Source organism: Aedes aegypti, chromosome 2 (assembly GCF_002204515.2).
Source record: "Aedes aegypti strain LVP_AGWG chromosome 2, AaegL5.0 Primary Assembly, whole genome shotgun sequence".
Classification (NCBI taxonomy): Eukaryota; Metazoa; Arthropoda; class Insecta; order Diptera; family Culicidae; genus Aedes; species Aedes aegypti.
In genome coordinates, this window is record NC_035108.1 from 314,482,970 (window position 1) to 314,501,629 (window position 18,660).

General features: G+C 36.9%; 1 protein-coding gene across 1 annotated transcript; it reads right to left on the reverse strand.

Moving 5' to 3' along the window:
• Positions 1–488: 488 nt before the first annotated feature.
• Positions 489–15,464, reverse strand: LOC5573492 (translocation protein SEC62). The gene is made up of 4 exons (XM_001660848.2): positions 15,251–15,464; positions 4,668–5,459; positions 4,320–4,603; positions 489–1,410 (listed from the first exon to the last, which is right to left on the reverse strand). Exons 1-4 carry the CDS (start codon positions 15,284–15,286, stop codon positions 1,317–1,319), a joined length of 1,206 nt encoding a protein of 401 aa, XP_001660898.2. The 5' UTR covers positions 15,287–15,464; the 3' UTR covers positions 489–1,316.
• Positions 15,465–18,660: the final 3,196 nt, after the last annotated feature.

Below are 18,660 nucleotides of genomic sequence, written 5' to 3' on the forward strand. Positions count from 1 at the left end.
CGTGAAGAATTTAGCTGCACAAATTTGCACTTTTTTAATTTAAGGCTTTTTGAATTTTTCCAATATTTTTAACCATTTTCTATTGAAAACAGCTAAAAACTAATTTAGAAAATAACTGAATTTCGCTAAATCATTCATATCATCATTTCTATGTAAGTTTTAATATTTCTAATGGTTTGCACAACGTTAATCGCATAAATGGCTTATATGCATTATAAGTAACAAAGTTTAATATTTCGCTATAGGCCCTATTAAAAAGTTAGTCTCGAAAACTTGTTTTTGAAAATAAAACATCAAATTTGTATCATAAAACTCATAAATACGACATGAGATGGAAAAAATATTTTTGGCCGCCAGTCTGTATGGAAACCGCCCATAGTGCCCTCTATACTTACGATCATTTCGTACAGGCGCATAAATCAAGGATGTGATAATCACCAGCGGATTGCTTGTACTCAATTTCCTGACCCTTTTCGGATCATCAAGGATTGTTTTCAATGTCTATATATATTTTTATTTATTTTCCGCATCACCGATGCTTGCACAAAGAAGTTTCAAAACTCATCTTTTACTACTCAATTAAATATTTTCATTGCAACTTCTGTTATCAGTACAGGGATGATTTTGTTTCTACTTTAGCAAAAGTATCATCCTGGATAAATTTGTTTTTACTTTGTTTCTTTTATTTATTTATTTATTTTTTGTCAAACAAGAAAGCAGGATGGAATAAATCTTGAATCATTTGTTGCATTTTCAATGTATTTGTACGCTTCCCCTTATAATATGTGATGAAAAGTAATACCCATCTAAAATGCCAAACGATGCACGTATTGATAATTATTCTCAGTTATTTGATAAATCGACCATGTTCAAGGGGATTCAACATTTCTGCAGTTTTCGTATATGTTTTTTAGTTTCTACTTGTAGATTCATTCATGTTCGCCTATTGCATGGATATCTGCCGTAGTTAAGAATTCTACAACTTTAATGAAGCAGCAAATAGTGCTCCAACCACGTGAGAAGTTGCACCGGTTCCAATAACCACCCAAATCATTGTAGTACTAAATTACAATTTGAAAATGTGTTCTAATTTATTCACTCAATTTGTTGCAACTATTAAAAACAAATTAAAATATAAATTATAAATACAATAATAGTGTGGCTGCGTCTAGTGGATGTCAATATACCGGTTATCCATGTCGGTTGCTGTATTATCAGTTCACCTAATGTGCCATTTTAAATGTTTGTATCATTGTTATCATATTAACTTATCTGTTTGTCTGCGATATCAGGTTCTGTTGGGATGTTGCTGTGGTTTACGATCCTTCTACCTCTTCATGGTCCAACATTTCGAAATCTTTCCCAGTTGAGGACCGTTGTGAACTCTCCGATTCACTTTCTGATGGTGAGCTGCAAGATGTATTTTTTGTTGAAATGCTATTACTGAACTTAAAATGAGATAGGAAATTATTGATATAACTAGATAACAATTGAAAACTATTTAAAACTATTAAAATCCCATTTTAATCGTCACACTAAGAACCCATTCTATGCAACAAATTATTGTAGGAAAGTAGAAAGACGTCAAAATAAGTTTTGGCGGTAGAGGATTTATTTTAGGAACTATTGAAATGGTCAGCAACTCTTCTACTATTAATATACACACCATATAAAGGAAAGTACAGCAATAAATTATTTATATTTTGAAGAAGAGCTGAAAATCCGTTTTAAAGCCAATCTAATTATTGAAATTTTTCACCTGTCTCAAAATTTATTCTACACGGTCTCTAGGTCAGATACACTCCCGTGCAAAAGTTTAAGTACAACATACAAAAGTTTGTGAAAAGTGAATAATAATGGAATCGTTCTGGTTTCGATCCCACGATTCACCGTAATCAACTACGCCACCGAACGCGCCCTGTCTACTGGCGAATCGTGGAATCGAAACCCACCAGAACGATTCCATTAATTTTTCAAAAATTTTCATCTCAATTTGTCCAAATTGACATTTGTGTCTATCAACTCTTTTTTTCAGTTTTTATGCCATTATAACTCGGTAGAGTTATTATTTTCGTTATTTTACCTTTTATTTCGAACAAACTAATAACCAATTTTGACGTTCATACATTCTATTTCAATGGTAAAATATGATATTAATATGTAATTTTCCTCTATCCGAGTGTTGTAGAACCAATGAATAAATGAATGGATTATTCCTCAACCTGTTGATTGCTACTTTTAATACCAGTAGTAAAGATCGTTCAAGAAAACTATCATTCATGTGTTAACATGTGACGAAGAGAACAAATCGGCCAAAAATACGTAAGCTCCCTAAATGATTTATTGCAAAATCTGGAAGGCTATCATTAAAGATCTATAAAGCAAACTTTTATTTAATTATAGAACAAAAAGTTTGCACAAGAAATTCTTGATCTGACGAAAGTCTCGTTAAATTCAGATTTTTTTTGACAGAAACGATATTTGGCCGAAAAACATTTGACTGTACTCTTATGAAGCTTTGTGGCAAAAGAGCACCTTCCCAAGAATCTATCAAAGCCAAGAATCTCGTCAAGAACTAAACAAAAGTATGCTATAGAATACCTGATAGATAGCACGATGTTTTCATCAAGTATCCTACAAGAAATTTATTGAGAATGACAGAAAGATTTTTTTATGCAGAAATCCATACGAAACCTCGTCAACGATCTTATAGCGACTTTGTCATAGAACAAGGACTAGCCAAGCAAATAATCCTGGACTTGGACAAGAATCAGAAATCTTACTAAAAGGCTATCAAGCATCTAAAACAAGCTTAAACGAATCCATACGATGTAGTACGATGTTAGACACTTTTCAAAGATCTCAATTTTGTGTGATGAGATCTCCTTTGAATCTGCTCAATATCTTGATGCCACAAATCTTCAAAGCTACTCACAATCGTTAAAAATTGCAAGAAAAATTCACCTGAAATATCTCCAGGAAACCAACGAGTTTTCACAGAATTAGGTATACTAAATTATTATTATATTTTTGAAAATACTAGCACATGTTAATTATCTCTAGCATTTCCCCGAAAGTTAGTAATGTAGCGAAGTTCGAATTGTATACTATAGTTACCTATCGAGTTACGTGTGAAACTTCCAGTTCTAGTTTTGTCCATAGTAATTAAAATTGGTACAGCTGAGTAGTGTTTGATCTTTCGACCTTGAAGTTTGCTCCTGCGGGGGCGGGCGATGAGGGCAGGATCAAACATGTAGCGCGTCGGTCGGTAAAGTGAAAAAGTGCCGGGTTCGATTAGTTCTTTTTGATCCTTCGACCTTGACGCTTGCTCCTGGGCAGTGCGTCAAGAAAGCTCGAGAAGTCGTCAGTTGTTTTCCCTCTCGGGTCGCGCGCCTATTTTCTCTGAGTGCTTTTATATAGCCGAGCAAACGAGTGAAGCTAAAAGTGGATTGTTGCTCAGTCAAGCATGACGGATCAATTGGTGAGCTCGTTTCATGCTCTTATTTCTAATCTATAAAATATGCATGACTTCACATTTAATCGTACAACGGTGGGACGTATATAGGTATGATTTTTCAACAAACTATGAATGGTTCGTCACTGTGAGTGCCGACATAAACTCTGATTAATGATTTATTTATTTTTAACACTTTTTTTTTCAGAACACCCTTTTCTGTTTACCTTTATTTTTGTAATTAAAAAAAACTTTGAATGGTTAGACAATCCCAACCAAACTTCTAGTTGATTCTTTGTTCATTTTCACTGACTTCGGTCAATCACGGTATAGCAACCATTGATATGTGTAGTCAGTCTAAGCTAAGCTAAGCTAAGTACGTAAAATTGGTACAAACCGGCATTCTACGGTTCGCATGATTTTTTGGTCAAGCGACATATGTCGCTTACGTGCGGGTTTCCTTTGCACAAAGCTTCAATTTGTTCACTCCTGCACTAGCGCCACGTACAAGGTGGGTAGCTTCATGAACTACTGCTTTCTTCAGGGGGTTGATATAATTCCCTGTGTGTGTACAATGTCCTGGATATTTCCCGTATTTTCCCGGTTATTTGTAATTCAAGGCATTTTCCTGGATTTTCCGGATGGATGGACACCCTTTTGGTAGCACGTGAAGAGATTGTTTCGCGTGAGAAAGAGAGGCAACGGTAGAAGTAGGTTTACACATCCTTCTTCGGAAGGAGTTTAAAGTTCGGAGCAATCGTGAATAATTCAACAGAACACATTTTAAAATCATTCCTTGTTTTATACTAAGCCGAATTTTGTATTCTAGTGATATAACATAATAAACTAATGTACAAGTACTCACTGTTTTTCATCAACACCGTTTTCCTCGTCGTCCTCATGTCCATCGCTGGCATTTGTTGTTTCTTCCACCTTTTCAGCAGCGACAGCCGTTTTGCCCTTTCCTCGGTGTCGCAATTCGGATTCCTGTTTCTTCTGTTCGGCATCAGGTTCCGCAGTTTCCTCTATCTTCTGCGGAACATTTACCGCAGCCGTGCCTTCGTCTTCGGCATCGCTATCTTTGTCGCGCTTTCGTTTTTTATTCTTTTTGTTCTTGTCCTTCTCGGAGCTTCCGTCTTTGTATTCATGCTAAAAGGGAGAAAAGTGGAAACTTGTAAAATATGTTTATGATCAATTTACTGTACTGCCTTACATCATACAATGGCCAGAATGAGGCGAAGAATCCAACGTCTTCGGTCAAATTCGGCAAGAGCCAGAAATGATGTTTGCCTCCGGTGAGAATCCACACAATACAGAAAAGGACAAATCGCAACACTGCCAATCCTAGAATAAACACCAAAAAGCCGGCAGCCGCTATACTGAGATAGTAGACACCCTTTCGTAGCATAGGTGGCCACAGTGGGAACAGACATATGACGATAGCTCCGACGACCAACAGGGCACCAAAGATCCAGTAGTGCATTGGAATAGGATCATACAACCAGACGTAAGCTTCGTGGCCATCGACGAACAACTGTTCCGGATGCATTTCCAACCGAATCTTGCGTTTGCGCTTTTCTTTGTCCGCAGAAGCCTTATCTCCTTTTCCACCTTCAGCGTGGCTACTTTCGCCGCCATCGGTTGTTTTTTCGTCCTTTTTGGGCTTTTCCTTCTCGGGTTCCTTGTCGGATTTCTTGCTTTTACCGCGCAATTCCTGTTCGCTCACCGGAACCTTTTTGGCGCGATGGAAAAACTTGTGGTGCAGCATTTCGTCCATGAAATCGAGTACCGCCTGGCGGTGGGGAAACATGCAATTGTCACCCTGGGCGAACTTTGAAGCCATCAGGGCATCGACGGCCCGCACCGCTGAGAAATATTCCACATTGTGGTTCAGAAATTTGGTCTTTTTGGTCGGCACATTCGATTTGAGCCATTTTGCCACCTTGTACTCTTCTTTGGTGGCTTTGTCGAGTTCCTGGTCGGCACCGCCTGGACCAGTGTATTCCTGCAATCGATATAAATGTAAGCTATGTGAGTATTCTTTTTCAAATGGTTTTAGCACAGGTTTTAGGTGCTAGCTTTAAAAAACATAAAAAAATATTCAGGAAAATAGGAAAATATGTACAGTGAAACCTCCATGAGGCGATATTGAAGGGATCATCGACTCATGAAAATATAGAGTCATAGAAAAGCAATCCTTCGGAAAGCTGTTTCAAGGGGCCATCATAGTAAAAATTAAATTTTGTTTCTAGTATGGTTCCATGAGTCGATATCGAGTCATGAAACCAGTGCCGTAGCGTCTTCATGATTTGTAAATCAGTTGTGCCAGAAAATATTTTAGAATATCCGTGCATATCTTGAAAATAGCCACCAAACGAATATTTATACTTTGAAAATTGAAGGCTTAACAGCGGAAACCACAGAATTATTGGCGAACGGGATTCTCAGAAAATTGTATCACATTGATATTAGAACATAAAATATGCTATTGTTTCTAATAATAGTAATACTTGTTTGTGTCTAGAAAAAAATCCTTGGAAATCGGTACATACATCTCAACATTCCAAGAAAGGTATTCTTTTTTAGTGCCAGCATTTTCGATTTTATTCCGTGCTGCCATTTTTAATGCAACTAGAGTCACGATTCCTAATCGGGGGTACGCGGACCTTCATTCCTAAAAATCTCGCTGAAAAGACCACTATTCAGCGTACTGTTTCCCCGTGATCATGTTAGAAGGTTAGAATATAGTGTTTTAGAGGATATCTTGACACAATTTCTTCAGAGTAGAATTCTTTTTTAATCTCTTTGAGTATACGAAATTTCTGGAAAATTCTGGAAGTAAATTTTTGATTCATGGAAAAAGATTAAAATTAAAATTATTGAAAGAGTAAGAAATTAAAAAACCCTTCGAAGTCGAATTCGCAAGGAAATTTCTGGATTAGGTCGACAATATGTAGCTAATACATTTCAGTAAAAGATTTTCTGAAAATTTCGTTTGTAATAAAATACTATGAAAAAATGGTTCAGCAATATTTACAATAGTTCATTTACTGGGGTTGAAGGTTAAAGTTAATAAATGCGGTAGTTTCAACGAATAAACAGTAATTTTATAAACTATTTATTTAAGGTGAAGATGTATCGAAGCCATACCTCAAAATTTCTAGAGCACAAATCTAAAGAACCAGATAGGGGTTCGAGCTGAAAATTTGATTCAACGATTGATCTATCGATCAAGTTTTCAGTCCGAACGATTGTCTGATTCTGTAGATTTATGCGCTTGAAGAGTTGAGGTGTGGCTTCGATTCATTTTCTTCTTAAAGAATCTTCTAGATAACCTCCAGACTGACTGACTCTCAGTCAGTTCGGCTGAAGATAAATCGCCGACACACCTCAAATCTACAAGAGCACAAAGTTAGATAATCAGACAGCCATTCAAACTCAATATTTGATCTATCAGTTACTCGCTGGTAGTGGCGACTGATCGATTAAGCTTTTAGCTTGAACCGCTATTTGGTTGGCTAAATTTGAGGTGTTAAAGATTTGAGGAGTAACTTCGATTTATCTCAACTCTGAATAAAATTCAGTATTCTTTTTTGCAAAGTTTAACAAATAAATCAATCAATTCTAAATGTTAGTTAATTCCTAAGATCATGGATTTACCATGGAATTTTAAAAAGTATCGTCGTTGTTTTTCTGAAATGTTTCATGTGAACTTGTAAAATGTTATAAAACAGATGAGCTTTGACTTAGGGGTGCACCCATGGCAATCAAATCTAAGTGTGTAAATAGAAGTTCTTCTTCTCAATTTTCGAGCATTTCACTTGATGTTTATGATTCTCGCATACTCTGAGATAACGCCCTAAAAGCCATTGGTAGCCACGTGTGTAGCTCGTTGTTTCTGAGCAAATGAAAGAATAAGCATCCAAACCAACATCACGGGCAGGTAGATAATGATCGTTTCTTCACTATAGCGTTGTTAAATAACATGAAAATCCATTCAAATGCTCAGAAACAATGAGCTACACACATGGTTACCAATGGCTTTTAGGGCGAGATCAGAATTTATGCGAGAATTATTCTATACAAACTTTTAACACTTCAGTCGTCGCGCTGTTGTATTTTGTACAACACTGCTGAAAAAACCTCGCTATTCGTTCACAACAGCAACGCGGTGGTTCTGACAGTGGCAAACCGCGCCGCGACTGTTAAACTCTTAAACGTAAAACTCACCGGGGCACATCCTAGATATGTGCCTTAGGGTAAGAAAAAAGCTATCTCAAAATTTCAACTCAATTGGATGCTTCACCTGCTGGCGCATTCAATTTGAAGTTTGTATGGGATATTCGTCCCAAATGTATTGAAAATTGACTCTTTGCCACTGTTTCGTTCCGTATACTAGTTGATCGCCTTCAATTGAGTCCAGAATAACAAACACACTGGTTGATACCCTAAAGGATATATTTGCAGAAGGTTGTAACAGGTTTTATGCTCATTTTTTAACATTTCAATTATTGAAAGTTAAGCTACAATCAGTTTAATTGTAAAACAGACACTCCGCACAATCACATATATGCATGCGCCTATGTTGAAGAAATACAATGCACTATTACACTCCCGTGCATAAGTTTGGGTTCACCCCCTAAAAAACATACAAAAGTGTTCAGTCCATATCTCTGGGATTACGCGCCCAATTGAAACTTAGTATGTATTTAACCAAAAACATTTTTTGAATTTTGTATACTAAATTTTTACTTAAAGTTGTGACATTTTTCAAAAAACACTGAAATAACATAGCTAATTTTCTCAGCATTGGATCGACCAATATTTTAAAACAAGGTGTCATTAGAATCGTAATCTTATATTATTTGAAGAGCACCCACGAATTGTTTACGGAAAAATCTGAAAACTATTCAGAATCAATGAAACAGTGAGTCAAGTCATCGTGCAAAAGTTTGGGTTCACCCCTCAGTATGGCGTATCGTGCAAAAGTTTGGGTTCACCTGAACTTACTTAAAACACGAAAAATCTGTGAAATCTCAAAACAATCATATCTTCTTCTTTCTGGCGTTACGTCCCAACTGGGACAAAGCCTGCTTCTCAGATTAGTGTTCTTATGAGCACTTCCACAGTTATTAACTGAGAGCTTTCTTTGCCGATTGACCATTTTTGCATGTGTATATTGTGTGGCAGGTACGAAGATACTCTATGCCCTGGGAATCGAGAAAATTTCCTTTACGAAAAGATCCTCGACCAGTGGGATTTGAACCCACAACCCTCAGCATGGTCATGCTGAATAGCTGCGCGTCTACCGCTACGGCTATCTGGGCCGCAATCATATACGCGCCGTTATTTGCGTTTGAAAAAAACTATGAATTATTAAAATCGGTTGAAAAATGGCAGAGATATTGACAAAAATGATTTGCGCGCGACTCAGGTGAACCCAAACTTTTGCACGATGACTTGACTCACTGGTTCATTGATTTTGAATAGTTTTCAGATTTTTTCGCAAAAATTTCGTGAGTACTCTTTAAAGAAAATAAGATTACGATTCTAATGACACCTTGTTTTAAAATTTTGGTCATCCCATCACTGAGGAAATCAGTTTTATTTTTTTAGTGTGTTTTTTGGAATATGTCCCAATTTTAGGTAAAAATTTAGTATACAAAATTCAAAAAATGTTTTTGGAAAAATACATACGAAGTAAGAATAGCTCTCTGCTTTAAGAATGGGGCTTAGAGTTTCAATTGGACGCGTAATCATTGAGATATGGACTGAACACTTTTGTATGTTTTTGAGGGGGTGAACCAGAGTTGCTTGCTGTCACTATCAACGCGCGAAATTTGCTGATTTGTACAGGCCGACTGCGATACAATTCAGATCGTTCCATATCATATCAACGTCATACTCTCTACTCCATCACCAGTGCATTGATGGCGATAGACTATGGATATCACTGATGGCCCAAGTTTAGCCTTAAATTAAGCATCTAAATTGGCAATTTATCAATACGATATTCTTGATAGTGCTGCAGATGGATTGAAACTGTGTGTTGGTCACTGAAAAACATTAATAGCGTGGGTAATTACCACGTGATCACTCATTCTGCTGTGATTGTGATCTAGAGTGCGATGTCGCATCACAGCTGTTGGTTGTCAGATCCAAGTGATATTGATAGTTTGCAACTGATATTGATAGTTTTAGTCCATCAGCCATCAGCTGATATGACCGATATTGTGCAACTCTGGGGTGAACCCAAACTTTTGCACGGGAGTGTATTTGACAGCTTTGAACATTTCGAATGTATGGTATCGTTTTCAAATAGATTTGAATTCAAAATATACATTTTAAAATGATAGCTGCAAAATAGACATAAACACCAAATTCTAGAGTTGACGAAATGAGGAACATTTTCATGATTTGAGCGAAATGTGAGACGTTTCGCTGAACTTTTTACTCACAAGTGTATTTCGGTTTGTCTTTTGAAAATTTCGGCAGATACAACAGATTTCGTTTGAATAGCGGTGTAATTGTATATAAAAAATGTCAAATCAAAAGCGGGAACATCAAACGCGGTAAGATTTTTCACAAGAAATGCGATGTCAAAGATAGATTTTTCTTGCTAGGGCGGCGGTGATTTATGTAATCGTTGCTAGGTGTCCTTTAATTATTTTGTGTTACCGCATTTGGAGGACGTTTACACAACATTTGCATCTCAAATGCAAACAGCAATATACCGTTTTGACTCATATACCGAACACTTAAGGCCAAGTTTGGCGTCGGCATTCTAGTTTGGTGCTTCGCCGTCGCATAAGGATTGCCTTACTTTTGTCGGTGGTATTTCATTTCTCTTATGAACTTTGTCTAAATTTAATCTGAATGCACAATATCATTCGAGCAGTTAATCTAAAGAAGGCTAAAATAACGATTAATAAACACATTGTTCAGCAATAAAAAAGCCTTACAAAAGAGGTCACACCATAGCCAAATTTACGGAAAGTGGACAAAATATCTAAAAATTGCGTTGTATTCATAATGTATTGCAATGTTCAATTTACTAATATTATGATTATTTATCTCTATTTGAGTGGCTTTTCGCCCTTGGCGAATTTGTCATTAACTTACTAATATATAAAAACATATTGGATACAATAATATTTCAATACAATTGAATTACAGTAAGGACCCGATTTTGTCAGCCCCTCGGTGAATTTTGGGCTGACAAAATGGGGTCCTTACTGTAATTCAATTGTATTGAAATATTATTGTATCCAATATGTTTTTATATATTAGTAAGTTAATGACAAATTCGCCAAGGGCGAAAAGCCACTCAAATAGAGATAAATAATCATAATATTAGTAAATTGAACATTGCAATACATTATGAATACAACGCAATTTTATTATGGGCAGCCGAAAGGAAAGACATGGCCGAGAAAAGAAAGTATTATGTTTCTGTAAATATTCTTATTACTGATTGCAAGGTGAATAAGATTAATTAAATTTTTAACTAATAACAAACTTGTTCCACAGAGCTATTTACAAAACACCACACATAATCACTCCTTTTCCAAATCCTTAGGCAAAACACTTTACTACCGCTATATGTATGACTGATTCATGTTCTTTTGGCCTTGCATCATTCATACGTGTATTGGAAGTCAAGAGTAGAAGCAAAACTTAAAGAACCTTCTGGTCAAAGATGTTGCGTTGCCTACTTCCCAAACTCCAAAACCCCCTCGGTGTATTATGGACGGTGTGAGTTTTCCAACTTATGCTGGAGACTTGGCCCCTGACCCCCTTGTACATCAATAAAATAAAATAAAATATATTAAGCATTATAGAAATATAAAATATATTTCAATCATTTGTATGTTAAACGTGCTCTTTTTGTTTTTCAAAATCCTACATCAGAATACTGATTCAACATATTTTCTAAACATAATTCATACAGTACTGACCCGATTTTGTCAGCCCCCGATTTTGTCTGCCCCCGATTTTGTCTACCCCCGATTTTGTCAGCTTTGTGACTCGATTTTGTCAGCCTATTTTAAATTTGTCAAAAAAAATGTTATCGTCATATTTTACCACGTTTACATTAAAATTGATGATTATGTTTGATGTCATGCACGCATGGGCGTAGCCAGAGGGGGCAATGGCAATGCCTTTTATTATGTGTTAAAAATCGATACAGGTATGTTCCGTTTTTATCAACACGATCAGCGATTTTCAGTTGACAAAAACGGAACCGTGACAAAAACGGAATAATTTTCTTAGACAAAATTTTTGGCAAATTTGAAATGAAAATTGCGGTTATGTCAAAACAATACACATTTTCATCATATAAATGCACAGTATTGATGTTGAGGAGCTGAGGAGCATTTAGATTGTTCATTCTTATAGATTCGTATTGAAAGTTGATTGCAGACGCCTATCAATCAATATGATTTTGTAATAAATCATTAATAGTTTTAGTTTTCTTAGTTTGAATTTCAATAAATGTAATATAGAATATTGAAAACGATAATCACATAAATGCCCTTTGCATCACAAGGTACGCCATATTTGTAAAAATAACTACAAGGAAGTGGGGCAAGATAATTGCTGTTTTTTATAAGAAACATAAAACAAGAAACAACTTCTTTTTCTACTATTCATCCTCATCCTTCTGCTTATTCTTCTTCTTCTTCTTCTCTATGGCATTACATCCCAACTGAGACAGAGCCTTCTTCTCATCTGAATCATGAACACTTTTGCAGTTATCAACTGAGAGCTTTTTTGCCAAGGTACATTTTTTGCATTTTTGGTCACATCCGATTGATGATTAAATGTGGAGTTATGTTGTGAAAGTTTTGCAAATTGAAATGAATACTTACGGTTTACTGTGCTTTGAATTTCCAAATTTAACAGTAAAATGATTGTGGTGATCTTGCTTCTAAAGTTATTACTACCAATTTCGACAAGGATGCACTAATCGCCAATCCAGGACAGCACCACCATCGCCTTTTAGCTTTACGTTAGATCACTAATAGACTGGCAATAACTAACCGTAATGTGTGTGCTCTTGAAAATTAGATCTGTGGCATCGTCATATAATGATATAAAGTTCTAGGTTATTGTTGAGTAAAAATGATATTGAATACTAGTGGTCCCGTCAAGCTTTGTTTTGCCATCAAGTAAGCTGCTGAAAATGGCATGCAATCTCCCATACAAAACGACGGATTAGTTCCCAGGTGTTTTTCCAGTTATTCCCGATAATTTTCCAAATCGTTTCTTTCACTCGAACACGTCAGAACACTTGACCAATGCAATAGTGAAATAATCATGTAAGTCTATCAGACCGTTCTTAAGGCATTTCGTGACGTTCAAACACCATTCCATTGTTATTTACATAGAAGTTCACTGCCCATAACTGCATATTTGTAACATTCGACAAAAGTAGGCATTGAGTAAATGTAATACCAAGTTTGATTTTATTGCAGTATGGGAGGGAACTAAAATTTCAAAACATCACTGAGGATTCAAAAGTGCTTATTTGAGGCTGAAATTGTGTACAACTCATATCGCAGATTGGGTCAAAATTCAGAATATAATTCTGATAGAATTTTCGTTGCTACTGCATTACGAGGCTGATGTATAATCTCAATGTGACTGTTATGCGGTTACAATTACCAATGTGACAAAACAACTTGGTATTTTTTTCAAATTTTCTAGAACAATCTCACAGATTTCAGTAAGTTGATCGAAAGTATTTATCACTTGATGACTCTCCCCGGTATTAACTCGAAATTGTCAAAAAGACGAATGTGACAAATATGCAGTTATGGGTAGTTCATCAAAAACACAAAAGTGTACAAACTCTAGAACAAGTTCCATCAAATAAGAACTTTTTGGTAAGAAACTTTTTTGTAAAGTTTTCTGAATAAGCGTATGGCTGTTGGTATAAGACTCCTAATTAACCTTTCAGTCTTCATTTGGGGAAGGGGTTCATGGTCTGCTCAAAGATCAAGATTCCAGCAAATTTAGGATGGCAACAAAACCTTCTACAAACAGGATCTTCTTGGAACAGGATCTAATCAATTGCTGTTTGCTATAATTTGTGCAATGCTTTCGAGTTTGAGAGATAGAAGATAATGTCCAAAATATAACAAGGTCGACAGTCTTATCAAGAATAAAATAAACTTGATCATGTCTCTTGTCGTTGCCCAAACATTCTTGAGTTCATTCCCTAATGCATCCCTTATCAAAAAGAACTGAACATATATGGGATCGTCCATTAATCATGTAATAGGTTATGGGGGGAGACAGGGGGATTTGAGATATCCCAAGTGCCATACAAATTATTTTTTATTTTCATACAAAAAATCATACCATAGGGGGAGGGGAGTATATATGTCTATCAAATTGACATAGAAAATTATTTTATTTCAAGTTATATAAGAAAAAGGAGAGGTCTCTGCAACTGTCTTAAGTACGTATTCAACTAAATACGAATTCCAGTTGTTGCTAGGACGTGGCCAGAGCAACTCTCGATTGTTGAAAGATGGGCCAATCTTATCCAATAGACCTTGCTAAGTTAGAAAACTCCAATTGAATAATTGCATAAAAAGGAGTCAAACCTTATTTAATCGTATATGACTTGACATCTACCATGCATCGTAGATGCTCAATATTAACAAAATGTCGAAAATTCAACTCTGAGGCTATAAAAAAGCATTTCAATTGCTTCAAAATAAGTATTTAGTTTAAATTCAAAACATTTTGAAAATCTAAAAAAATCAATTTTTGTGTGTTGATAAAAACGGAATACAGTGAAACCTCCATGAGTCGATATTGAAGGGACCATCGACTCATGGAAATATCGAGTCATGGAACTGCAATCCTTTGGAAAGCTGTTTCAAGGGACCATCATAGTAACCATGAAATTTTGTATCTAGTATGGTTCCATGAGTCGATATCGAGTCATGGAACATCGACTCATGGAGGTATCACTGTAATTTGTTGACGAAATCGGAACGTGACAAAATCGGAGCGTGACAAAATCGGAACGTGATAAAAACGGAACATACCTGTATTACCATTATAAGGGAGGGGGGAGTCCCTGATAAAAAAAAAACTGGCTACGGCCATGTCCATCGCCCTCTTAAAAGTCCATTTAACCATGTAACACATCAAAATTTATAAAACAGGAACAAAATAAAATGACCCGATTTTGTCAGGTTCCCCATTTTGTCAGCCTAAAATTCATCGAGGTCCCGACAAAATCGGGTCCTTACTGTAATACCTAAAGCTTCAAAGAAGTGACCAAGTTACTAAAAAGTGTCTTGCTACCAGCCCTGTGCTTGCTCATTCATAATGGGTGGCGCTTGATTCGTACGGATGTTTCCTCATGTAGGCACCGATAAGAGCAACCGCGTAGAACGCGAGCAACGATATTTTTCTCTGTCTCAAATTACTGTCCCGTTATGTCTCTGACCGAAACCACCCATAAGGAAAAACTCCACCCATTCGCCGAAGGGGGGTTGGGTGCCAATATTCCAAAACAAAATAATAATCACCGAGTTTATCGCAATTCCCGTCATCCAAATAGGCATGGTAATTAGTTTTGCAAACGTCACCTCACCGTAAAGCCTACTAGCAGGCAGAGAAAAATAGCATAACTTTCACTTCGTAACTAACGATAGGTTTGAGGAGGTTCCTTCCTGTTGATTGACGTGTTTTCTGGGCATCCATCCATGTTATCAGCAGAAGCAAAAATCGAATCCTATTTTCGCGAACCACATCCGAAAATATACTTACATCTTTGCGTTTCTTGGGGCGCCGCTTATCAGCCATCGGTAATATCGTTTTATTGGCTTATATTCCAGCTGTGGAGGCTATCGTTATAAACTGCTTTCTTCTGCACTCTCTTGATCACCTTTTCTTCGCTCCAGAAAATACTACGCGTGAAGTAGTTAGTCGTCGTATAGGAAAATGCGACGACAGCAAAACCGAATAACATGGGTGGGGGACTGGCGGATGATGCGTCTGCGGTGTGCGCGCCTCTCCTCCCTTGATCCACGAGCGAGATTGACGTTTTGGCTTGTTTATTTCGAACCGGTTCCAAATGGGGAGAAGGAAACTAAACTAGCGTAATAGTTCCAAATGACCAACGACCAAAATCCAAATATTTAATAAATCGAATTTTAATATGGCCACAACGGTTGAAGTCGGAATCACCCAGATAAAAAATACATTACAAAAACAATATAACGTATTGTAACAGTGCCATTTTAAAAAGGCCCATTCACCAATTTCATATCGCTGAAAAAGGGGTGGATGGATGTCCTCATGATGTAACAGCTCATACAAAATTCATAAAATATTCACCCGAATAATGCGTGGTATGCGCCTGGGGCCTCCCTTAGCCGAGTGGTTAGAGTCCTCGGCTACAAAGCAAAGCCATACTGAAGGTGTCTGGGTTCGATCCCCAGTCGGTCCAGGATCTTTTCGTAATAGAAATTTCCGTGACTTCCATGGGCATAGAGTATCATCGTACCTGCCACACGATATACGAATGCGAAAATGGCAACTAAGGCAAAGAAAACTCTCAGTTAATAACTGTGGAAGTGCTCTTAGAATACTACGCAGAGTAGCCAGCTCTGTCCTAGTGGGGACGTTAATGCCAAGAAGAAGAAGAAGCACCTGAAACGTAAAGCACTCAAGTAAAATTTATCTCTTTTTACCAAAGTTTTTTTGACCAGGGGGGTGACTTGAGCCAATAATAGATACAACATGGCGACCTGTATTCTTGTTTTTATTGTTTTGGGAGGGACAAAACATATGCTCTTATAGGTAGGAGACATTAATGCTACCTCGCTGAACCATTAAACAAAATGATGAAAAAATGAAATGTGTCGTCAAACTCAACGATTAAATGCGATATGTTTAATTGTCAGAAACTGGCACTAATAGCGTATGAGCTGTATACTCGAAAACCAGGAGCAAAATTAGGGCAAACCAACCAGAAAACGGATACCAAATCGCGAAGTACCAAAACGATGTTAGGAAGTTCCGAAATGTATGAAGAATGACAGCCGTGTCAGTCCCCTTATTTTGACAGCTGATCCAGTATAAGCGAAGTGCCACACCTGCGGAATGATTGAGCGGCACGTTTTTCCGTTTCTTGACCAATCCTTTTGCACAGTACTTAAGGCCCAAACGCAATGATAGCGGAACGGCAACGGAATGCGGAACCGGTTCGCCAGCATGAATCACAACATCTCGACTGAGCTGACAACAAATGAAATTGGATCAACACTGAGTCGACAAGCTGATTATAGTTCATGCTGGCGAACCGGTTCCGCATTCCATTGCCGTTCCGCTATCATTGCGTTTGGGCCTTTAAGATCAGCGTACCAGCCAACTTTTTCGACCCCCTCCCCCCCCCCCCTTTGTCACACTTTTTGTATGAGTCCTCCGAAAGTTTTGTAAGGCTTGTCACGCTTGGCTCGAGCGTGACGTAATTTGTGCATGACCCCATATTTGATACAATACAGCGTATTTTAATTGAATGTAGAAGCAACATTATTCATGATTGAATATATAATTCAATAACAATTTAACATATTGTAACAGAACACTGTATTGGATATTATCAAGGGGTGTATCGCTTAACCCACTTCTTGCCGTGCCTATGTTTTTTGAAGTGCCTGTTAGAGTATTGAGCGAGTCATTAGGTACAAATGTGCGCCGTTGTGTTCCATTAGGTGTACCTTGCTCAATATTATTGTATTTTTATCAAATTTGGCAACCTGGCATAAATGTTTGTTTTGACAATCATCCGCGATATCAAAATTTCATCGAAGTAAATTTGAAAATCATAAATTCAGCTTTAATTTGATCATAACCTACTTTCAGTTGAATTAGTTTTTACGAATTGGATTAAAAATCCGCTCGTACTACGAATGAATATTCCTTACTATTACGCAATAATAATTGCGAGTATCAAAATTAATTTAGTTATGGGTAAGTTCTAAACATTAGAGGGCGGCAAGTATGAAGTACACGAATTATGTCTGATCTTTTAACAGGTACTTTACAGTGCATTAGCAGTAGATTGATAGAATACGTACTCCGTGTTACTATGGACAAATTGTAAACGCACGATGGACAGCGTCACATTCAAAACTACTTTCTGGCGGCATCCGAGATTGCTGATTACGTCGCATTTAACGGAATTGTGATTCTATATTGAACAATATGAGATGCCTATTCTCGAATAAAAACGTATTTTAGTGATAAATTTAGGATTGTGGATGAAAACAAGCATTGCTTCTTAATTACATTAAAAAAAAATTCATGGTGTCTCATTTTCTTGTAACAAAATTCAGAACAACGGTGAATTTTTGGACTAAGATGTTCGCCAATATATATCAAATTGGAGAGCCCTTCCAGATGCAGCTTCCCCCACAGTCTTTCCATTCAAATTCAAACACAAATACTGAAGTCTCGACGCTAGACACTAGAGGCTGCCTAAATATTACCGTCTTACGATGCTTCTGATACGAAGGTAATTAACCAAAATATACCTTTGATAAGTTTACACAAGTGGTGCTCAAATAGTTATTTATGCAACAAGTTGCAAAATGATGATTTTTTCAGCACGAGTAGTACATTTATCCAACGAGGCTCGCCGAGTGCTAAAATTGAGTTTTTCAACGAGTTGCATACAATTTTTTTGCTATTATGAAAAAAGCCGTTTAACCCGAATTTATCTAGGAGCACACACATATTTCAATAGAACCCACGTGGACGTTCATGCATCGTATTTTTTCAATCAAGGCAGCTGCGATACATGACTGTCGCAAATGTTCACGCTTTATTGATAGAAGCGTTGGAATGTTCAAAAATCGACTATATTCGGGGACAGGTGGGGTAAGATACTACATGCGCTATTATATCAAACTGTATTGTCAGCGCGGTAAAAAGTTAGTGGAATCAGTTTGCATTTATTAACGATTGATCGAACTTACAATACAGTCACTATTCATGTGCACGCACCGGCTTTTTTGCGAGTAATTTAAATGACTCTATTGCCTCATCTACGTCTGCTAGACGACCCAATAAGGGTTTATTCACAAATTTCATAACGCTAAAAATGGCCATTTTCGAGAAGGGGTAGGTAAATGTGTATTTGGTTATATACAATTTCACTGAAAACCGTTCTA